At 31.6% G+C, this 25,248-nt stretch overlaps 1 protein-coding gene across 1 annotated transcript in view; it reads left to right on the top strand.

Moving 5' to 3' along the window:
- Ccn (cellular communication network factor protein Ccn) overlaps nucleotides 1–25,248 on the top strand; it is a 153,824-nt gene that overhangs the window by 63,728 nt on the left and 64,848 nt on the right. Inside the window, exons 3-4 of the mRNA XM_088230105.1 lie at nucleotides 11,923–12,034; nucleotides 16,419–16,510. Of these exons, the coding sequence (XP_088086231.1) occupies nucleotides 11,923–12,034; nucleotides 16,419–16,510 (204 nt within the window). The remainder of the gene's footprint in view (nucleotides 1–11,922; nucleotides 12,035–16,418; nucleotides 16,511–25,248) is intronic.

Genomic DNA, 25,248 nt, shown 5'->3' with positions numbered 1-25,248 from the left:
AATAAATAATAATTAAAATAATATGTATACGCACTTATTGATAAACAATAAATCATGTTATTTACATACATAAAATAATCTTCACAACTTCGCATTTTAGATCTAGAGTAATTGTTTGTATTTTAGTATATTAATATTACATTTTCTTAACCCATTGTATTTATTTTTATATACACTACCCTCTTATCCAACACCTTATTAAAAAAAAGGTTGCACATTCGGTTAAAATTTAATATAACGTTTTTTAAAATCAACATCCTGTAGATTTTAAATGCGTTAGTGTGAGTTTTTTGAACGCGCCAGCTTAAGTTAAACCATCAGTAGGTAGGTATAGATGTATATAGAGGTTGTGATATAGAGGTTGTGAGAATTAGTCCGAACATGTTTCACAAATATATATAAAAATACATTTAAAAACAAAAAAAAACTTCGCACCTGTTCCTTTCTCCCGCTTCTTTTTATTTTCTTCCCTGACGACCGGTAAAAAGTGAAAATTATTTAATTTTTTTGTTTACTTCATAAATATATAATTTTCTGATAAATCGATGTTATTTGATGGATCCAATTTAAGATTTGAAGCATACTAGCACGATAAATGCTCTGACAATGGAGCATTTAATAGTTATTTGTGTACGAAAAATTACCATTGTATTATATGCGTACTCTTATCTTGTACGAAGAAATGGTTGTGTGTATTCCCACCTAATAAAGAGTACCCACGTAAAAAAATATTTAAAAAAATAGATATTTGTATTATTTAAAAATGTTGTATTTTCATATGCTTATAATAAATTGATGGTAGGTTTTTTTCATCAAAACAAAAAGTTTGCTAAGTAAAAAAAATATTTAGTTAAATTTTTTTTTACAATAAATATAAGAGGTAAAACCGAGTATTCAAAATAAAAAAGGATATTTACATAGCAATGAAATATAAATTATCAGTAAAAATAGTGAACAAAAAATCCCACAAGGACATGGCCTGTTCGTGGGTTTACAAGAAACGTTTATGAATTTTTGCTCCTATTAATAAATAGACAGTTATAATATTTTTGCGTTATACAAAAAAGAGAAAATAAAATATTATGTAAAAGATTATAAGGTACTTTTTTTATTTTATAGTAATTAAAAAAGGAAATAAAAAATATTTAAAAAAACATAAAAATATTCCTTAAAAAGGGCAACAAAATATACAATAAAAAAAGAGTAAATATCTTTAGTTTGAATCCAGGGTAGTGTTTTTTAAAATAAAGAAAATTTTGAAAGTTTGAGATCAAAGAAATAAGTGAAAAAAGAATTAAAAATTTTGGAGCCTATAAAATATGCATGTCTCTGTGCTAGCCTCGTTTTACAATGTGGTATTTCTAACACGCGATTCCTTCTTTAACTAGATCTATTTGAATTACTTGTAAATACATTTCGGTTCTAAAATATATATTTTAAATATTGAAAAAAAATATATTTGTCTTATATCTAAAAGTTTAGCTTTTTGGAACAATTGGAAAGAGGGAAAACTACGATTTTTAAGATAAATTTTTGAACAGTTTCTAATGGTTTGATATGGTGTTTACACTATTTGATTTTCCAAATTAACTATGGGCATAATTATCACAGGAGATATGCGTTAATATATCTAGCAGTATGATAACGTATCCTCTCAAAGGGGTTCAGTCGACCAACAGAGCATAAAGAACACCTTTGGCGCAATACAGCGAATGCAAATCCTCGCGTCATGTTTGTTGGGTAGCGGATAGTGAAGAAAATAGATTTGATTAACTAGGGCTAGCCAATGGGGAAATTAGTCCCTGTTTGGAGAAAGAAGATAGGGTAGGTATGGAGATGAGTTCATAATTTAGGAGTACCGAGGAGGTGCGGAACGACACTGCGTAAGCAAAACTAGTATTGGTGCGAAATCACAAACAGTAGATACAACTTACCATACTTTTTATAAGAACCTTCCATCGATGTTTCACCGCCTGTCAAAACACCGAAAGTACCGAATCTCAATTAAGGCTAGATGAAGGTAAGATGATCAGCCTTACGCTTCAGATATTAGTCCAGGGTCAGTGAAATATTACAGAACAAGTACATTCCTACACATACCCATAGCCGTTTTAAAGACCGAGAGTCTTCCTTTAGGTTTCATTCGTGCAAAAAAAATTTTTTTTTCTGTCAATTAACGAGTTGGTCCTTTTAAATGTTTAATTTCGTATATTGCGTTTTGAATTGAATTTAGTTTTACTACTTTCGCTGTGGGCTTGGCGAATTATATGGAGGTCCTTTGTCGGATATTGTCACATTTATCCTCATGACCGTACTGCAAACACGACTAGGGAAATATCACATACAACGAATACCGTTAAAAATATATGAAATGGATTCAGAATAATTAATCGTATTTTCAAAATCATTATGGATATTGTAGACAAATGTTTTCATACATAACTTTAAAAAATAAATTATAAAAAAAATATGTCACAAGAAAAATGTGACTGTTTGGCATTGATGGTTGTGACTTCAAGATTCGTGACGATGTTCCATAAAAATTTTAACGGTTAGGAACAAAGTTGAAAATAACATAAATCGTCACATATTAGGGACTTGGCCAATACAATGATCGTTTTTCCGGGAATTAAAATTACAAATCTAAAAATATTTTTTATGCTATTAATAAGTAGCAAAAAAATTAAAAAAATTACTGGACAGTATTTCATAGAGTTTTATTGCTTTAAAAATGTAAAAAAAACTGATATTTCCCTAAATTTGTATTGGTGTTAATGTACTCGTATTTGATACTTTTTAAGTCCCATGGAGTTAGGACTTATTGTCTTAAATAATGTACAATAACATTATGTATGTAAATAAATAAATACAACTCGCTTCGACGTAAAATGGATATTCTTTATAACACACATTCCTAACCGCGAGAGCTCAAGGCGCTCGGAAAATGTTATGCTTGCTCGTTCAGAGGAAACGCGGTCTGATTTCTCTTTATACAAACGTTTTCCCGTATTTTCTCCCAGCATTATGGCACTACGGCAGTTGCCTTTTCACGCACTTGGTATTTACTATTTGCGTGTCCCTATCGTTTTGTTTATCTGATAAATTATTTATTATGGGAACTACGATTATCCAAAAACCAAAATAAACGTCTGGTTTTATCTGCCGTCTTTGGGCGTACGGTATACATATATATTTTCTATTTTCGAAAAAGACAAATAGGTGCCGACACAAAAAAATTCATTCTTAAACTCTAAAAAAAAACAGGGAAATTGGTTCAGTTTTAGGGTGCGGAAAACAGGTCATCAAAACGTCGATGTCAGTTAGGCATAATCATTCCGACTTGCAGTTGTCTTTTTTGCACAGCATTGGGGAGGCATTTGCGAGAGAGTGACAGAAAAACATATCTTCTTAATTAAATTCTCACGTTATGTAACCTTATGGAAAAAAAAAAATCATAGATTCAACTCAGTAGTCAGAACATCTCTAAGTAGAATAAAAATACACACGTTTCTAAAAAAAAAGACATTTATGGGCGACATGTTATTAAATAAGTACACAAAATCTTTCTTGACTGATTGATTTTTTCGCTATAATACAAAAGGGATAAAAAAAATATAGAATATAAATAAAAAAATAATAAATTAAATATATTTGCAATGTTATTATTAGAACACACATAACAATATGTATGATATGTGTGCCCTACTTTAAGATTTAAATAAATAAATAAATATAAAAAAAAAATACATAGAAAAATATTTACGAGTACATGAAAATAACATTTTTATATGTATAAACTTATATGTATTTATTTGATATGTAATATATTTTCTTTACTAACTTTGTATACTTTGTGGAAATCTGTTATTAGTTTATACACTATATCTGTTTACTATAAATATGTATGTAAAACTGTTGATTTCCCAAATAAAATAAAATAATAAATAATAATTGACAAATTGAATATGAAAGTTTTTTAAAATGAATATTCTCTACATTAAACATGTGTTTGTGTAAGTTTTGCAAACGCACTAGCACTAGATAATCAACCTTTATATAAGTAGATTGAATGAGAAAATATATTATTAACAGTTTTTTTTTAATCCATAGCTAAATACTGTATTTAAATGACTATATTTTACTATTAAAAATCACAGCAAAATTCAGCGTCATTAGCAACTAACAAAGCAATAGTAGTCTATGTCACGCTCATAAGCGCGTCTGAGGGAAACCAAGATTATTTTCATAATGCGTTTGCCGTGCGATGTCATACCGTACGCTTATTCACAGACACTACACAATGCGTTTTTGTAAGTTTTGCGAACGCGCCAGCTCAAAATAATCGACCAGTACGTAAAAACTACATAATATACATATATATGTGCAAACCGAGCATCGCGGCGAGGCGTGGTGTGCTGCACAAGTTCCTAAAGTGTAAACACAAGGTAGAACAAACATGAAAAATATATGAACTAAAGTGAAGTTTTTATAAAATTGACTTTGAAACGTCTTTTAGAATAAAAAGACAAACAAACCAGAAAGCCGTTTCTACGTAAAGTTAGGCAGAGCAGATATAACCACATTTTCTGTTTTTGCATACAGACATCGCTTCTTTTACATTCATACATTATCTCACGTACGCACGATGATTATTCCGATTTTCGACATGTCCATCTTCAAGTAAGTGTATAATCATGCCATGTCTTTCTCGGTCTTTCTCTTTTTCTGCATACATCAAAATTCGCAACGCAAATCTCTAAAACCGTTCTTACGCTGTCCATTCGCTTTACATGTCCAAACTAACGCAGCACTCTTTTCTTAATTTTGACATTTTTTTCTTTGATAAGAATAAATAATACAATAAATCAATGTTTTCTCTTACAATAGAATCCGGTATTACACAAGTTTGTCGTTCGTCGCGGAATATTCTAAAAGTGACAAAATGATGATAAAACGCGAGCGATTGATTCGGCAAAATCAAAATTACATTCGATCTTTCGCCGGCTTTCATAATTTCACGAAGGACTTTCTGTTTTTTTTTGCGGTGCATTTGCAACAAGTTCACTGCAATTAGGAGTTATTGGGAATGAAATTTATTGCAACGGAGAGGGAAAACATTTTTGAGAAGGTTATATAGAAGTCTAGGCATTAACAGGGCTAATGACTTGTCATTGGCTGTTTTAAGTGGCACACAAATATTTTTTTCACCATTATGCCTATGTTTAAACAACAAAAGGTAACAAATAAAATAGTTTAAAAATTTAGATTTTTACACATGGGAAGAATAGAGAATGTTACATAGTGCGTAAAGTGGCCACTTACACAGCCCATGATAGGTCATGAGCCCTATAAATGTCTAGACTTCCATATTCCATTCTCGAAAATGTTTTTCCTCTTTTCTTCATACGGAGCCTTGTCAGCTGCCCCCGACGTTGGCGATCACTACAGCGAAAGCATCTCGGTCCTGCGCTACTCTTGTATTGCGCAGCCAAGACAACTGCTTATTGGATGTACTCGCCATAGTGATTCCTTGGAAAAGATGACCAGAGTGGTTTCCCGTTGCCTTCTTTGGTGGATTTTTCTGTCGGGGTTACCTTCCCTTAGCTGGTTGGTTCTGGTTTGGAGGCGCCGGAAACTCGCCTTTCATCCTCTAGTTATCTGCTGTGATTACACCGTTGTGAGTGTGATCACATTGCCCAGGGTTCACAACGTGGACGCTAACGAGTTGGACTAGTCAGTAGTGTTGCCGGTGGAATGCAACTGGGCTTTCGCAGCATTTTATAGAATCACACCCTCCAGCAAGATGTGACTCACTGCAACACTACTGACAGATTGAATCCCTCTCTGTTTTCCTCTCTGTTTCAATTAATTACAAAAGGTTATGTTTAGATATGTGAACACAAAATAAGTATTATTTACCTTTTTTCTAATGGAGAAAATGAAATAACGCTTGAATATTTCATATTCCTTGGACTGGCACCTGAAGCGTAAGACTGGTTGAGCCTGATGAATCTCACCCACACGACAAGGATTTCTGCTCTTTAACTTCACAAAAGTCAACAGATGGAAGAGTTGAGGAAATGTAGATGTTTAAACGTAGGCAGAATGGTGAATGGCCAGCCAATGGCAGGTCACAAGCTTCGTAAATGCCCAGACTTCCATGTACCCTTCTCAAAAATGTTTTCCCCCTATATTGCAACAAATTTAGAACTTATTTTGAATTTTACATACTTCAAAAAATATTTTTTTCTCTTTCTATTGATTGTGAATGGATTGAGTAGATTATGATTGCAGGTAAGTTCTTTTGTTCTGCAATATTGTTGTTATCTGATTATATCGTAGGTTATCCATTTATTTTTGTAAAGATGTATTAAAAAACACCCTTTTTATATTGCTATTTCCTGACGGTATAAATTTGTTCCACTATTTTTCAGAGTTTGAAAAAAAAGGGAAATTCGTTATTTTTTTTAAGCAACAAATAATATGATAATAAATAATAATTAGAAAAGAAAAAGTTTGAAAATTCTACCAAATCTATGTTCAGGGATCAAAAGGTTAAACCAGTCAATTCCACGCCACGATTCTCTTCTCAAAGTACTTATATTATGTTATTTGTTGTATTTCAAATAAAACATATCTATTATATTTTATGCAATAAATGACGTTTTTGGGAATGAAACTGAAAGAATTTCTACGATTTTTTGTGTGATTTCCGTTTTAATCTAAATAACAAATTTATTAAAACTACTAATTGCACTTAAATAACTTACTGCTACATAGAAGCTACCTTAATTAAACCCTTGCGCTCCAAACTATCTTTCTGAGAATTTCATTTACTTTTCTGATCATGGTCTTTCGCTTCGCTCTTCTTAGGAGAGAACACTTTCCATTCCTCGACATAGCACATCATTTTTCAGCTATTCCTTTTCTATTCAAGGTGCTAGACTTTGGAATGAGCTACTTCTTCATATTAACAATGCGCCATCTCTAGCTAACTTCAAGACATACCTGAAACATTACTATGTATCTTACTGTTTTTTTTAATGTACATTTTATCCCTTTACTTTTCTTCTTTATATTTCCTTTCAAATTAGATATCTGTTTCCGCATTTCTCATTCTTTAATATGTGTAACATAATGTACTTTCATTTTAGTAAATATGAACAAGCATTTCCCCATTAAAAAACAGGTGTTATTTTTTATTAATTAGGTTTTGTTACGTGTATGTATCTTTGATACATGAGGATATTAGATGCAAACTTTGAAATTTTCATTGAAGGAGTTACTGAGATTTTTGCGAAACATTTTGAAAAAAGAATTTTGAAATTTCTAATTATGCTTCACTAACTTAATGGAGAGTGCTTAAAGTTCACGGTATCAAGAAGTATAATTGAAATCTGTTTTCGCAAGATTTAGAGACGGGTTTGAATTACGCTTATTAAATTATTAAAGTAAGTAGGTTTTTATGTATAGTTTATTTTGGGATCAATAACTAATTCTCAGTTTTTAGTGGAGATTCCTATGTTTGCTTTTAATACCCTCATATATTTTCGTTTTTTAATACAAATTGTTTACCAACTATTCTTTTGACCAGTCTGTTTTTTGGATAGCTGGAAGATATTTCTTTTATACTTTGTACTTGAATATTTTATTAAATAAGTAATTCATTTTTAGTTAATGACGTTGTTATTATAGAATCAATGTTCTAGTGAAAACTTTGTGCAGGGTATGGTTTACATACTTCTATGACACTATACAAAAATAAATTTCTCCTAAGCATGCACAATTAAATGCACGTTCTAAGCAGAAATTTACGTGAACATATAACACTATCCCAAGTCTTGGTGATTTTCCATAGCTGACGACGTTTTCTTTTTATCCTTGTCATGGTCGTTTTTCGTCACACTCCTAGTAGTCTAAGCACATGAGAAAAAAAAGAGTAAATAGGTTATCAATTTTTTGCAATAGAGAGGGAAAGCATTTTTGTGAAGGAAATATGAAAGTCTAGGCATTAACAGGGCAAATGACTTGTCATTGGCTGGTTTTAGTGGCCACTACGCACTGGGAAACATAGATTAGTATCATATACCAAGTTTTGAAACTTTAGGGAAAATACTCATATGAGGTGTAGAAGTAAGAATCAGAAATGTTCCTCCCCTCATAGGGTCACGCCTCCTTCTTCCCCCCCAAAGAGATTTTTTTCAAAATAATAAAAAAATAATTTAACCGCTTGTTTTGTGGTTAAGTGGATTTTTTTATTTTATTAACATGTATCTTTTTTAAGTTTCAACGTTTTATAAATTATTTCCTTATTTGCCTAGACTATTCACAATGATAAATGAAATGAACGGTTTTCACAAAAATCATGTTTAAAGGGTTTTTATCTCAGAATAATAATTCGCTACCCGCTTAAAGAGATGCCCTTTCGCACTAGAACAAAAGCGTTCCAAATTTTTGGTTTAACAACAAAGGTGTAACGGGGGGTTTTGGTTCGCGCTTGTTATTCTGGACCTGAGTACTTACGGCTTGTTGTATTGCTGTTAGCTGTAGCTAGCTTTACGATTGATAATTAAATAATGGTTTTTGTTGGTATGGACGGCTCTATAAGCGGCGATTCCTCTTACGTTTTTTTTATAAATGATAGCTTTAAAACTAAACCTCGAAAGATTAAGATCATTTAATCAGTTGAAAAAACTAAAAAAATATCACTCAACTGCATTTTTAATTTGTTTTCTAAAATTTGTTAATTTAGGGGGTTTATCACTACCCATGCCGACGATATATTGATGACAAACAATAAAATAACTACTCGATATACAATCTTGAAAATGATTCCGTTTTTGGCGACCAGATTCGAATATGTGTTATGAGGAATGCACATTTTACCTCGAAGCGAGAGGGATCAAAATGCATATTCAAGATCATTAAAAAAAATGTGTGCGCGGTAAATATTTTTTTCACTGAATAAATGCTAATAAATAATTACTCACCGACTTTTCCATGTCTACCGGTTTTGAGACGTACTCGTCTCTTTGTCAGGACACTAATCACACCATCATCATAGGTAGTTGCACAATAATATAAAACAATCTTACTGATAGGATACACACTATTAGTAGCTAATACTAACACGGTCTGGCCCTGAAACACCGTTTATGTATTTCAAAAATGTTTGATCTTGTAAGAGCAATAGTTGAAAATAAAGGGGTGGTTTTGAATAGAAGAGTTTGAACTTACTAGTTGACTATTACAATGGATAGTCGTATGATGAGTTATATTGAAAGGTTATTTGATTGATGGTTATTTAATTTGATTGATGGAGTTGAATTTAATTTACTATCCTCCTGCATCGCTAGCTACAAGTAAATATATATTTTGTAAAGTAGGCTTTGATTTGGTAAACAGTACGGTTTCTGATTTGAAAGCATCCATTGATTAGAAAACACTCATCCACGGCTCCGGTTCTATTTCACACTCGGAACTGTATTCTTCATCTTGTGGACAAGGGTATACTAATAATAATCTAGAATAATTATTGATTACAGGGAAAATGTTTTTCATTGCTTTCCTACTTTGAAATATTTTATTTTATTGCCTAATTACATATTTCTATGTAAGATTACCGGCGTCAATAAACCTGGGTGTGATACCTGGCACATTTTTAAACGCTCATTACCTCTAAAATTGAGAACGTCGTAATGCTTCCATTCAGTAGTTGAATCAAAAAGACTGGCGTATTGATAACTTGCTTTGTTTTAGGAGAGCCTTGCGCGTAGGCTCCAGTTGGTGGGTTTAAAGTGCGTTCAGGGGTGGTATTCTGAACGCAAAACCACGCGTAGAAAACGCATTTTTAAGGCGTATTTACGTACTAAATACACGCTATTACCCGATCTCTTCGCGCGCAATCCCGTAAAGAATATTAGCCCTAGGTGCCTCACAACTTCATAGTTTGTGTAATACTTTTAGGCACATACTAAAGTATACAGAAATATATCCCTAAATAAATAAAAAATTCTTTGCCCATTTTTTTTTTTAATTGCTTGTAAATCCCTAATGTTATTTCTGAAAAACTACGTTTTTATTTGAATCTCAGTTTATTTCGATTTTTCAAAATTATTTATCGAAGAATGTTTTTATTGTTTCTTTTCCACTTAGATTCACAATTTATTAATTTATTTATTTATCTGATTCAAATAAAAAACAGTATTTAAAAAAAGTATCCTGATAATGATTGCAGTTTATCCACGAAGAAACAAAAAAACATAGTAAGATAAAAGGATAATGTATTTTAGTATATTATGTCCCACACCCGGTTTATTCATCGCGTAGTGCTAAATAGGTGATGACGGATTAACTCCTGTAGATATTTTTATTAAAGTAGATTTGCGGGTAAGTGTAATTAGTGTCCTGATAAAGTAACAGGTAATCCACATAACCGGTAGAGATGAAAAAAGAGTAAAGTGGTTAAATATAATTATTTACAAACATTTATAAAAATTGAAAAGCTTTAAATATTAACATTTTGTAAGGCATCTCGGTGGTTTTCGCTCGATTACTCCGAAGTAAGCCGAATGAGCGTTTCAGTTTGAAGTGTGATGGATCAGACTCAATTGTTGCCAAGCAAAAATGTACATTTATGTGGTGTGCCCGAAGAAGTTTTCACTTTATTTTTTTAAAAATTAAACACTATTATTTCATCAATTATCACAGCTTTTTTCCCTGAACTCTGGCACACTTGGGACTGTTGTAATGAACCACATGACCAGCAGTGTTTTATTATGTGTTTGTGAATGTTTTGAATGTGATTTGAATTTTTTTTAAACATATACGTATTACCGTTTTGTAATTTGCCCATCCAATATGTATTCTGGCTACAATAACAATCCGGCCGCGACGTACATTTATAATAAATTGACGATGGATTAATTTGTATGATGTAATGTACGAAGTTGTATCACTGTTAGTTTGATTTAGTTTGATTGGTTTAATCAACAGTGTTTTGAGTATGTCCAAATGTTTGTAGAAAGGCTGGATTTCCTCCCTAGGGAGTTACTAAGATCTTAATCACTGTAATATAATCTTACGTAATGTAGGAGAGATATTATTCATATTCAAACATTAACTTTGTTACAATATTTGAGTTTGTCCAAATGTTCATCAAAAAAACTTATCTGGCAGAATTTTTTTATATGTTTTTTTTATGTTTTTATTTAGATTTTTTTAAATTTATTTTTTTTATTTTCGATGAACATATTTTATTTTTTTTAAAGAATTAAGAGTTTTTATATATTTATAGAATTTAAGAGATAAGATTATGTATATAAATAAGAACTATAAGCACCTGCTGACAAACTGCATTTTAAGCAGTTCAGTAGGACTTGAGAATTTATATGTCAATTTTTGTATTCTTACGAGTATAATCAATAAATAAATAAAAATAAAAAGTTATAATAATGGTTCACTCTGTGTATCTATAGTTTGTCTATTTTTATTTATATTGACAGTTTTATAGTCAATCAACAAAAGTAAAAACTAAACCTAGTCTAAAACTGTAAACCAGCGCATCAAAATCCTTCAATGTAATGTCAATTTATTTTTAGAACTGGATTTAACAGTTAAAAAACAAGCAGAGACACTCTTTGTGTAGGTTATATTAAAAATAAAAGATTCAACAAATCTTCCCGGTAAATGACTGGACTCTGAATTCTTAAAAATGTTATCTGTTACACCTATTTCCAAGTAAGTCAATTTCGTCTTTAGATGTTATATTAGTGGACAGTCACGTTCTCGGGGGTAGAGGGCAGACGGTAGGTCGCCATAACTTCAGCTTCTTTTTCGAGACGTTTGATTCGAGTTCCTCTCTGTTTGCTTCTCTTATTGAAGAATGACATGACGTTAATTGAGAATTTTTCTACCCGACAGGTGCCGTGCTGCGCTCGCGACGTGCGGCAGAAGTGCGGTCGGGCCGCCCATTGTACTAAAGGGCTGACGTGCCGATATCCCTACAGAGGCGCTCCCATCGGCTACTGTAAAGGTAAGGAAAACGCTCCCATTCACTAAGTGACACATAAGAAAATGAAAGAAGTCTAAAGATCTCGTCTCATCTTTTTTTCTATAAAAATAATCTTTTCATCGTCATATCTGAAGATTCGTACCTAAAGGTCCTTTAAGGATCGAAAAATACTCTATATTTGCTCACACGCAACATCATCAAAAGCATCACAATTTTCGATAGTTTATTTTATTTTAAATTTATTATGGTTCATAAACAACAAACTTTACATTAAACATTGGTATCATAATGACAATTAAATAAGTTGGGATATTGTCAATTTATTATAGGTACATTTATCTATTTATTTATTTATATCCATTTACATATATGTGGTATAAAGAGTGCTTAAAAACAAAATATAAAAAATCGAGTATGAAATATTAATATACTCGTACTATACACATTATAAATTACTTGAAATACATATATATTTTAATGTCGATATTAATATATCAGCCGTGTCGGCGTGGTGTAATGGTCAGCGCAAATGCTTACCATGTAAGATGTCTCGGGTTTGATTCTCGACATGGTTGATTTGAAATATTTATTTAAGAGGGTGTTTTCACACTAGAATATTTTGTAGTCTCTGGACTGGTAACCTGAAGCGTAAGACATATCATATTCCCCTCACCTAACAAAAAATGATCAAAATACAAAGAGCATGGATGAGTAAAATTCTGGAAACTTAAAATTATCAATAAATTTACAAAAACAAACATAAAGCATAATAGTAAATTTGTAAAGTGTTCGCGCTAAAAAGTAAACAATAAAAACTAAACAGATAAAACACTTCAACACTATGGATAACATAACAGATAAAAATATCCGAAGGGTAGCTTTCGTAGATGTTCGGTAGTCACTAGTCACTGTCGCAGTATCGCACATGTGCAAACACATGTTGTTTGCTTAATTCCTAGAAGATGGTCCGGTCCACGTGTAGTTACCACATGTTTAATTAAAAAACACATCTTACTCATTTTCTGTTGCAATATAAATAAGGAATGGATTTTTAAACTTCTGTGCGCTATGTAGCTGCAAGACGTGTTGGCATTTAGCTCTTATATAATTATTATAATTCAACCTTATTGAAAATGGGGTACTAGAATCCCAAGAGCTCTGTACCTGCAAGGCGCAATTTTTTTTTCACCAAAATGGCGTTATATAAATTATCCGATGTAAATAAATAAAATGTCCAAAGACAGCTCGGTTGATGTATTCTTACAGAATAGAGAGTTTGACAAAACGTCATGATCGTAGAACAACGACGCATGTGATTTCCTTCAACTTTACATGAGAACGGTTTTATTTATTTTTACACTTTATGTCGCAACTTCATAACATGCTAAGCATTTGGGCGATCACAATAAACAATAATGAACATGCTCAAGTTATCGCAGTCATAAGTTAACGCGTGTGTAATCTCCAAGTCAACGATTTTTTATTTTATCCTTTTTTTAAGAATGCTAAAATTGACTAATTTTAGTATTGTGGTAGCTATGAATACAAATAATTATAATTTTATTATTTCACTTTAAAATTCAAAGTTTTTAAAATGTTCTTATAATATGTGCTTTTGTTCTTTATCAGTTCGATTTCCATATATTTACTCTATGATATTCTTGACTAAGGCCTGTTTTAAAATTAATTTATTTGTCTCCACAAAAAGTTTTACATTACTGAATTTTTATGTTACATTAGCTAAACTTTCTTCATATTATTTTACCAAATGTTATTAAATATTTGTATATAACCACTTACTGACTTTTATATGTCTATCGGTTTCGAGACGTACCCGTCTCTTCGTCAGGACACCAATTAAACCAACATGCATAACCCACTATACACCTTTACCATAGTTGTTGCACAAAAATATAAAACCAAAACGACATGAATTTCAATCAAAACATGCACTGATTAGGACAAACAGGCACCGATTAGGTTACAAAAATATTTTATGTTGTTTGAGAAATAGTTGAAAAAAGGGGAGAGGGGATGGAAGGAGGAGCTTCAGTTTAATAGGTTTTGGGTGACCATTACAGTGGAACATCGTATAAGGGGCTATATTGAAAGGTTATTTGAATATTGATCAATGGAACATTATTTTTTGAAACTTTTCTAATGTGAAATATTTGCATATTACTTACTTTTAACCCTTTATTATTTGTATGTAAGATTTTAACGCCTGTATTTTTATTAAAGTCATGATTAATTTTTTTTTTTAAAGGAATAACCCGCTAGCCTCTATTTTAGAGGCTTGTCAGCAGGTGGGAAAGAGGGGATATGGAAGGAGGTAATAAACAATTCACCACAACACCCAGACCAATAGAGAAAAAAATCTTTCATGGATTTTTTTCTTGCAACTGGCGGGAATCGAACCAGTTTCGCGACGCCAGTTTCACAGTCGGCCGTTTAACCAACTGCGCCACGACGCCTGTTGATTGATTAGGCGATTTGCGAATTCGGAGAAATTGTTATTGTGAAGACACCTCAAATGTCCTGGTACACGAATATCATTGTTTTATGTTCTTCTAACGTAAGAAGGACAAGTATTGCATTTGAATTGGTAAACACCTGAATTATTAATCAAACTATTTTTTATCTTTATTATAAAGCAATAATTTACGGAGATTAATTTAATGAAGGTGTATAGTAAGTTTTGCATGTTGGTTTAATTGGTGTCCTAACAAAGAGACGAGTACTTCTCGAAACAGGTAGACATAGAAAAGTCGGTAGGTGGTTATATACAAATATTTAATAACATTAAGGTAATGATTGAACTGATTCAGATATTCTTTGTGTCTTTGTCCAGCGTCTATTTTATTATTCGACATGAAATTAATGATATGATTGAAAATTTTAGCCTATTTTCACGTGTTATAGCAAATAAGCCACATTAACTCAAAATCAAATTGTTAGAAAAAGAGTGCATCAGAATATTATCTCTCAATATTAGAAGCATAAATAGAAACTTCAATGAGCTCATTGTCCTGCTATCTATCCTTGACTGTGATTTCGATATTGTAATATTGTATGAATGCTGAATTAACAGCAGCTATATACCGAAACCAATTGATAAATATACCCATCACTATACTTTGAAAAACCAAACTCAAAATGACGGAGTTGTTGTTTTCATTAAAACTCAAATGTCATATATGAATGTCTATAAACGAAAGTCTATATACGAAAGTCTTTAAACGAAATATCAATTCTGCGATCAAACTGTTTGAAGATTGATATAGGTTATTCGAGAAAAAAAATGCTATATATAGATCTCCAAGTAATTCAAATATTATCCTATTCTTAGAATGTTTAAATTTAACTTTGATAATAAATGAATCTTTAAAAAATATCATAGTAATGGGAGACATTAATTAAATATTACAAATAATTTGCAATCCCAAGCAAATGAACACCTCAACATACTATCTTTTCATTGACTTTCTTCCTCTATTAATGTTCCCACCCGGGAAATAGGAACGTTTTCTAGTTGTATTGATCATGTCTTTGCCAAAACAAACAAAATCTTAATTATTTTTTTATATTAATGTGATCTAACTGACTATAACGCAATTATAGCAGCAATGTCACTTCAAAAACGGGAAAATTCTGACAAGATTACCATTAGTGAAAATCTTGACTAAGAATCTCTAAATCGTCTGATTGCACAGGAAACTTTGAATTCCGTACTTGAAACTAAAGACACCGAAATCCCGTGCGCGCTATTTATTGATAGTTTAAGCACTCATATTAACAATGTATCTTTTAATTCTAAACCCCGTCAATCTATAAAAATTCTGAAGCTATGGATAATAACTATTGGAGTAATTAATTGCATCCGTAAGCGAGACAAACTGCATAACTTAACTAACTTTTAACTAACAAACTTACTGTTTACCATATTGATGTATCATAAATTTGTTTTTTTTTATAATATTGTTATTTTAATTATTGTGTTTTTGAACCTATAAAATGTTTGTGATGATATACTCTTCTACTATGTTCTAATTGCTCGTATCAACTCAACACAGGACTTTTAGTCCCATGGAGTTGGGACTTATTGTCTTAAATTATGTACAATAACCTTATGTATGTATGTAAATAAATAAATACATCTCGCTTCGACGTAAAATATTTATTCTTTATAACACACGTTCGTAATCGCGAGAGCTCAAGGCGCTCGGAAAATGCTATGCTTACTCGTTTAGAGGAAACGCGGTCTGATTTCTCTTTATACAAACATATGTCTCAAATAATGTGTAATACACCGTCTTTGAGTGAATAAATAAATAAATAATAATAAATAATTATATCATGTGATACGTTTTTTTTATACACACTCATACATTATTTATTTTTACAGTTCCAACTGGAAAAACCTGTACTATAAATGGTACAATTCATCACCATGGTGAACGCTTCTCACTGGATTGTCGAACTTTGTGCGTCTGTAAGGTAAATATTGAATTATTTGTATGTTACTCAATGTTTATCGATGTTCTTCAATACCGATTAATAATGAAATACTTCGTTTAATTATAATTATGTATACAAATAATTATATATACGAATAAACTATATTTCTTTTTATAATTTAAATTATTAAAAAAAAAAGTACATACGATATTTATATATTTCATACTTAACGTTACTACCTCTCAAATGAAGTAAAATGCTAGTATCAAGAGAGGGGGTTCGTTTTACAATTTACATTACAAATATATTTTTTTCTAATGTACATAAAGTATTTATATTTTAAGATCTCAGGTAATCTCAGTCTAAGGTAGATAATACATGTATACCTATATACATACGTATTGTTATCAGTCAAAATATAAATAATAACATACAATTACCTTCATACGTTTATCCCCATAAACTACTAGATTTTCTCGAAAATACCAAAGCAACAATCGAAGCTACCTATTATATTATATGCCAGTGTTATTTTGTCATTTAGAATATAGAGGTGCTTAGTAAAAGATAAAATAATACGTAGGTAAGTAAAAACAACACTTAAAATTTCTTTTAAAAAAGGTGCATAATTCAAATTAAACAGTTCATTTATTTATTAACTTAAAGACAATTTACTACACGTTATTTCAGTCAAAAGTGTAGACAAAAGATGCTATATAAATAAAAACTTTTACCTACAATGCATTCAAATGTAAAGTCCAAATTATATGGACGGACAAGATTGTTGGATGGCGAATTCAAAAGTCTGATAGATTTGTGTTTCAATAGTAACATTTTAACTGCTAAATTTTATGTATGGAAATAGTTTGGTGGCCTCCGTGGTGTAATAATTAAGACACTTAACTAACGCACGGAAGGTTCCAAGTTCGATTCTCGGTGAGAATACATAAATAAAAAAGATTTTTGGAGAGGTTCTTTCTATTGGTTTACGTAGGCAATATGTAAACAAACAAAACGATCGTGTATGGATACAGTGCAAATTAAAAGACAATTTAGACAGCGAATTGCTCTACGAAAGCAAGCGCCTGCATCAGTTATGGTTTGGGCCGCGGTAACTGCCACATGACGCTCACCACTCGATTTGAATTGAACGATTGAACCGGGCGTAAAGGTAAATCAGCAAATCTACCGTGAAGAGATTTTAAATCATGTGTTCTTACCTTGAAAACGTAAAAAGTTCGGTAGAAACTATTGTACGTTTAAACAAGACTCGGCACCATCCCGAGTGGTGCCGAGTCTTCATTTCATCCCAACAGCGGCCTTTATATTCCCCGTACTTAAATCTAATGGAGTTTTCCATATGGTTAATTCTAGAGTCCAAAGTATCTGCTAAAAACTATAAGATGGTCGACGCCTTGAAGATTGCTCTTCGCCAAGAATGGGACATAATACCATCAGTCCACATTCGTGCAGCGTGTGAAGCCTTCTTGGACAGACTCGATGCTTTTATCCGCGCTAAAGGAGGCTTCATGATTAAACAATAACATTTATTTTTTTAATTAAAATGTTTTTACGATTTACGGAAGTTTTTGAATTTGAAAAATCAAAATTGACCAAATTACAGAATTTTTAATTGGTAACACTTCGAGTGCCGACAATATACATATTTCATTACACAAAATATTTTTTTTTTCAAATTCATATTCTACCGTTAATGAACATATTTTGAGTCTTTTGTTTAGTTTTGTCTGCTAGTTAATTGTATAATTTCAGTCCCTGGTTTAATAGTCTCGACTTTCCTTGTCTCGTTTTAGAATTTTGTATATGATCTTGTTTTGATACTCTCGTATTGTGTCTATGTCCACTATAATTTTTTTTAAAGTTTTAGTTCTTCGTCTACAATTACATCAGTAGCTTATTTATAAATACATTTTAAGGAGTCTAGTTTAAAGTGTTTGGTTATAATTAATTGTTTAGTTTGTTTAAAGAGTTTTTGAGTTGCTGTTCGATAGGTCATATATCAACTATAATATTTTATTTTGCTGTCTTTGTAGTCTGTTTGTGTAATTTTGATTTCCTGTTCCCCATAGAAGTTGCACATAACAATCATGTTTAAGTTTTTACATAGGCTTCAAACATGATTTTTTTTCCGTTTTTGGAACAAAGTTTTTGATTTTGAAAAATAGACTCGATAATGTCGCCACTTTAACAATTAAATTATTGTGATATAAATTATCCACTTCAATTATCTGTCTATTGTTAGTACTAAGTGTTTAACACGTTCGTTTAACATTTGTTTGCATCCATATTATTGATCTTTCTGATGTTTTTAAAATTTAGTTAATATCATTGAAGTTAGTATTAATATAAATCTCCACCAACAAGTCACAGAAAACGGCTTAGTGGGATTTTAGTTACCTGTAAAAATACATTAAAAAATAATTAAAATGTAAGAATGTATATTAATGTAAATAAAAATACAAATAATTTTTCAATTAGTAGTACATCATTTATGTAAGCATCTATTTTATGACAAATTATAAAAAATATTATATTTATGACATTTTATTCTCTATATATTCGTGACTTGGGCGTCGTTTTCGATCAAAAATTATCCTTCATTAGTCACATAAACAACTTACTAGTAAATCACTGAAAATGTTGGGCTTTATATTACGAGTGACTAAGGAATTAAAAAACAGGCATTTTGAAGTTGATATACTATTTAATTCATTAGTGAGAAGCCAGTGAGATAACAACTCTGCAACATGGACTCCATACTAAAATTGACAGCCAAAATTCTCCATTAAGAGTTAAAAAAAATTCTTAAAGTACATCAATTTTAATCTTGGAATTTATTAGTCATAAACTTTTAAATTACGTTTAATTTGTTAAAACATCGAGAAAAATAAATTAAATTTATTCAAAATTGTAAATTCAATATGGGATGGCCCAGATGGCTCTAATCAATTTCAGGGTGCCTGGAAAAATTACTACTTACAGGTGCACCGTTTTGTAGCAACAATTCACAGACAGTGTTTTTATTTATCGATTTATGGACTTATTCAGTTCATTCAACAATGGAAAACACATTTCCTTATGATACAGACTGGTAAAATTAAAATAAAATATAACTAAAGAAAATTAAACCTAAGACAAAAAATTAAATAATAATTACTACCTCAAGACAAGATTCAGTCTATCTTAGAGATTGTTTAAATTAAGAAAGACTAACATCAGTCCAGACCTTGTCTCGAGTTTACAGTGCGACACAATCGGGACATTGGTGCATGCAAGCCATAGTTTGTGCCGGGCTGATCAAGGAACAGAACATTATTATTCCGCAACCGGCGGACCGGAACATCGAATGCCACTTATACTAGTATCGATGGTATACTTGTAATGCCGTATTTAACAGACTCCCGAACTTGGCAATAGTTATTCCGACGTACGAGGATATATTTAATGTAGGATATTGTTCCTAAAGAACATATCTTTTGAATTTTTTCAAAGACGGCGAATGGTAATAAAACCTTAAGTATTATTATTATATTCAGTACAGTGCTTAAATATGGTATTTATATTAAAAATAAAGTGTTTGACATGTAAAAATTGCAAGAAAATATTCCTAGCAGCTTCCCTAGATACAAAAATACCTGTTTTAAAACTACATATATTATATTTATACTATATATACACTTTAGTAATATGTTATAATAACAATAACACTACTATATTGTAATAAAAATATGAAAATTACAAAAATATATTTTAATTTTTTTTATTTTTATTTTATAAATTTATTGCAAAAAAATAGTATACAGACTTAATAACAGGGAATCTATGTAAAACTAATTAATGTAAAATGAAAACGGTGTGTTCTCTGTTTATGGTCTCCATCTAACATGGCCTGTTCAGCCTGTTCTAAGATGGAGATTTTTTATCTTTAGAGCATAAGTTGTCCTATACTAATAAAACAATAACATAAAAAAGAAAAACAAAAACCACTTAATTATAAATGCCTAGCTTATCAAATGTAAGAACTTAAAAATCCTTATTCTACAAATATAAAGTATATATATGTGCCAAGAATACATGTTACTTAAACATAAATAATACAGAATAACATACTCGTGTAGTAAAAAACAAATATAAAGCAATGAAACACATAAAAATAGAAATAATATGTGTACCAATTATATAAAGTACTACGTTATTAATCTAGATATATTTTTCAAAAAAATCTCTCGCTGCACTATTTATATGTGCAGTTATTTAAATTTTTATTTAAAATATTTAAACATTTATGAAAAAGTTAAATATGAAGCCACTTTATGATTTTATTGTTTTATTAATCCATTAAAATATTTTATTATTTAATTTGATTTTTGCATTTATTTTGAAATCATTTTAATCTTCTACTGAATTTGGGATATAATTTTTAGGTTGAATTTTTGTTTCTTAATATTAGGTAAAAATTAATATATGTTTTTTAAAAAATAATTAAACCAAATATATTCATATTACAAGTTTCGTAAAAGTCATCTATGCCGTAAATTTTAATGAAATAAAATAAAATGTATCCAAAGCTAATATTATAAGCTTTGTTATTTCTTTCGGATGCCATCTACGTCATACTTTCGGCTAAAACGTGCTGAGCAAGCTGCTATTTTCCTACTGTCTTGTCCGGCCACGTGAAATTTTGGAAGTTATCATTGTCCTGTGAAGATAGACTGCCTGTCTATATCTAGGAAAATGTCCATGTTCATTATTTCGCACTTTAAATTTCTCTACACGAGGACAATAGGCCCGATACTGCGACAGAACAATATTACCCTGTCCCAGCTTCATTTCAAAATAAAGGCGGTCAATAATATTTAATAATAGAAATTAATTATATTTTTGAACGCAATTTTGTTTTTAAAACTGAGGCAAAATTTTAGACTGACCTTTTAGATGAAATCAAAATAAATTCCCAATGTGGTACAAAATACCAGCGAGGAACATGCGATGGTACCAGTCACGCGACTTGCTGTTCTCCATGCTAATATTATATATCATTAGTTACGTAGGTTTGTTGTTTTCCTTGAACTGAGGAAGGAGAGCAATGAGGCCAAGGGAGTGGTAGAGCCGGATGTATGTACAATACAGGGTAGTTAATGCTTTTATAGGGTGGTAAAATATCCCTACACACTTGTTAATTAAAATGCATTTGTATGGGGTCATAAAGAATAAAGGATTATAACGTGTATTAAATTATTGGCTGAACTGAATAAAATCAGTAAATAATCAACAATACGTGACAGAAGCTTCCCTCTCAATCTTAATAAAAGATATTTAAGAAATAAGAAGTATTAGAATGTCACACAGTATGTAAATTGTTCACTTAAACCAGCATGTGAATGCCTAGACTTCCATATTCCCTTCTCAAAAATATTTTCTCGCTCTGTTGCAATAAAATTCAATACGCAAAATAGTTCGAATACGGTCCGGTTTTTGACTGAACGTATTTATATTTTGGTAGTTACGAGGATGTGATTTTTTTACACGCCGTAGAAACTAGGACCATCCAAATACCCGTAAAAGCGCCTAGTTTTGTTTGCCGGACTCAACGGCTACAGGGGAGATGGAGTCACTCTTTTTTCTTAAAAAAATATTGAAGAATAGAGTTTGAGTCCCTCAACACGAGTCCCTACGTGATCCGGCTAGCAACGGGTCATGGGAAATTTAGGGGCACACTATATGAGTTCTCCCTTGCAGAAAGTCTGGAGCGCGTTGGGCGTTGGGCATGCGGTCAGCTGAACACGTCCTTTGGAAGTGTCCAATTCTCGATCTGTAAAGAGTGACGATGCTCGATGGTTTGACGGAGGTAATGAGGCCAACATGATTTTTTTAGCAATCTAAATAATAAAGAGATATCACTTCTTTTTCAAACATTTTTAAAGTAATAAAGGTCTATAAAATACTGTCCAGTAAAAAAAAAAATTTTTGCTAACTATTAGTAGCATAAAAAATATGTGCGAAGGTTTTCACGGTCACTGTTAGCAATATGTTTATTTTTTGGGTGAATCACCCAAAAAAGAAACATATTCATAAAAAATATTTTTAAATTTGTAATTTTGGATTCCCGCAAAAATGGTCATCCCACTGGCCACGCCTCTAATACGTCATGATTCATGTTTATTTGTTCCTGCCCATTCAAATTTCGTTTAGAACATAACGAATCTTGACCATACAACTGTTAAGGCCAAACATGTTGCGTTTTTCTAGCGACATATTTTTATTAAATTTCTTTTTTTCATTTATGTATGAAATCATTTCTCCTTTCTAATCTATATTGATTTCGAAAATACAATTAATTTTAATCCATTTCATATATTTTTATCGGTATTCGTAGTATGTGTTATTTCCCTATTTTGGTAAATTTGCAAGATTCGCTAGCGCAAGGGTGGAATAGTGGGATGCCTTTCGAAGAATCGAAGTGCGCATTATTTTTGGTTGAAACAAATCAAATGATCTTCATGGCGGCAATGCAGAACTGAACTAAAGTAATGTATTGTGCAGTTCCGTAAAAGAGAAGATGTTTTTTAAGGACGTTGTCCTCGTATGTAGTATTGGTGTTTTATATTTTGTGGTTATTAGGTATTGACTAGGATGATGTCAGGTTTTGAATAGGTTGATACTTGGTTTTGTCTTGAATAAGGTGAATCTGGGAACTGTGTAATTTTATGAACTATAGTTTTTGATCGTGTAATTTTCAACGTCTGAATCAGGGTGTCTTTAAAACAGGCAAAATAACGAGCAAAGGTTGCTCTGTACAAACTGTTACAGAATGGCCGGTGAAGGGTGGTGGCGGCGGCTCTGGTTTTCTCGATCGGACTTGTTTCTGCCGGTCTACTAACAAGCTAATGAACTTACAGAATTAATTCACTAACCTATCGCTGACAGAACCAAGACGTTAGATTGAGGGTGGCAGAAATACGAATAATATCGTAAATATTTTGTAACCAAAGATTTTTTTAAAGGGAAAAAAGGTAATTAATCGTTTATTAAAGCTAAAAAATTGTTTCTATAATGTGCGGATCTGAAAAAAGACCACAAAACTTGGAGTAATAATTCTCTAGAGAAACCCCTTAGTTCTATTTTATAGAACAAAAAGTTTCAAAAATTTTGGTTTGGTTTTTATTTTAACAACAAACGTGTAACGGATGGTTTCGGTTAGCGCTAGCAATTCGCAACGTAAGTACATACGGCTCGTTGTATTGCTGTAATCTGTAGCTAACTTCACAGTCAATAGTCATTAAATGTTTTTTTCCGTATCGGCGACTATTAGGTTATTACTCTAAGCCACAAGACCTCTAAAATGGATCCGGGTAAGTGGGTGAGGCTTTCAATGCCGCCTTTGGACGTACAGTATACAAATATGATAACTTTTTTTTTAAAGCAAAACTTACGGACACAGTAAATGTATTTCTGATACTCGAATCGGGTTGTGGGACCGTGGCTAGTGTTGTGGACTCACTGATCAGAGTTCCGAGTTTCCTATCTTGATTCTCGTTTTCTAATAGTGAGTTATTCGACTCGCTAAAAATGACACAAAAATTGAAATATTTCAGTTAATCATAAAAACGCGAATATCCCTTTATTAAAAAATCTCTTTTAAAAAATCGGTTCAGTTTTGGGGAAGGGAAAACGAGAATACGAGACCCTTTAAAAAATACATATTTACAATTTTAAAAAACCCATTAGGGTTACGTAAGAAATATTCTAACGTCTAGTCATGTTATGTCTCGTCTGATTACTGTTTGTAGTCATCACGTGCTTTTTTAGGCTGATTTAAAATTCGTCTCTAATGGAATTTTTCAAGTAGTAAGGTAAGTAATTGTAGTGTTTAAGTCCATGGACAGAATCAAGAAAGGGGGGCTGCGTTGGTTTGGACATGTAGAGCGAATGGACCGCGAAAGACCGGGCAAAAGGATCTACGATGCGGATGTTGATGGATGCAGAAAACGAGAAAGACCGAAAAAGACATGGTACGATCAACTCCATCAAATACTTGAAGATGGACATATCAAAAGTAGAAATAATCGGCGTGCTTGCATGAGAAGATGTATGAATGTAAAGGAAGCGAGGTCTGTGTGCAAAGATAGAGTGATATGACGTTCTATCCTCTCTGTCAACCTTTACGGGAAAACGGCGTAGTGGTTTTGTAAAGTATTTTTTACTGTCCTGCGTTTGTTCATTGTTTTAAATGTGGTAGTGTGGAACCGAAAATATTTTTTTAACAAGTATAAGAAAAAAAAATACTGTGTGGAAATGTTTCGCTTTTTACGAGAAACGTTGTCGTTTTTCTATACCGTACGTCCAAAGATAGCAGATAAAATAGTTCTAGCTCCTAAAAAAGACAACGATAAGGACTCGCCAATGGTGGTATTTCTTTGAAAAAAAGTTATTGCTTTAGTGCCACAATCCTGTGAGAAAATACGGAATAGGTATACAGTAAAACCTCTATCTATCGTTTTTAATGCGACTTATTGAAATAAACTATGAATGCGGGAATAAGAGGTCAATACACAAGGAGATAAGATCGGGTAAAGATACCGCCATGGCAATCTGCATTACCATTGACAGGTTAAAATTCTAAAAAAGATACAAGTTTCAGGTGTAAATAAATGTATTTAAATAAAATTAGAAAGCAGATCAAAAACAAAAAAAATATTAAAGTTTACTGCATTGGAAATAATCTTTCATCGACGTTTGTTTTTTTCTTGTTTTAT

The sequence above is a fragment of the Micrasema longulum genome, unplaced genomic scaffold (assembly GCF_059751315.1).
Source record: "Micrasema longulum isolate JH-2025_06_02 unplaced genomic scaffold, ASM5975131v1 h1tg000730l, whole genome shotgun sequence".
In the NCBI taxonomy this organism is placed as follows: Eukaryota; Metazoa; Arthropoda; class Insecta; order Trichoptera; family Brachycentridae; genus Micrasema; species Micrasema longulum.
The sequence above is the reverse complement of the archived record's forward strand: the minus strand, read 5'-3'. Positions and strand labels throughout refer to the sequence as shown.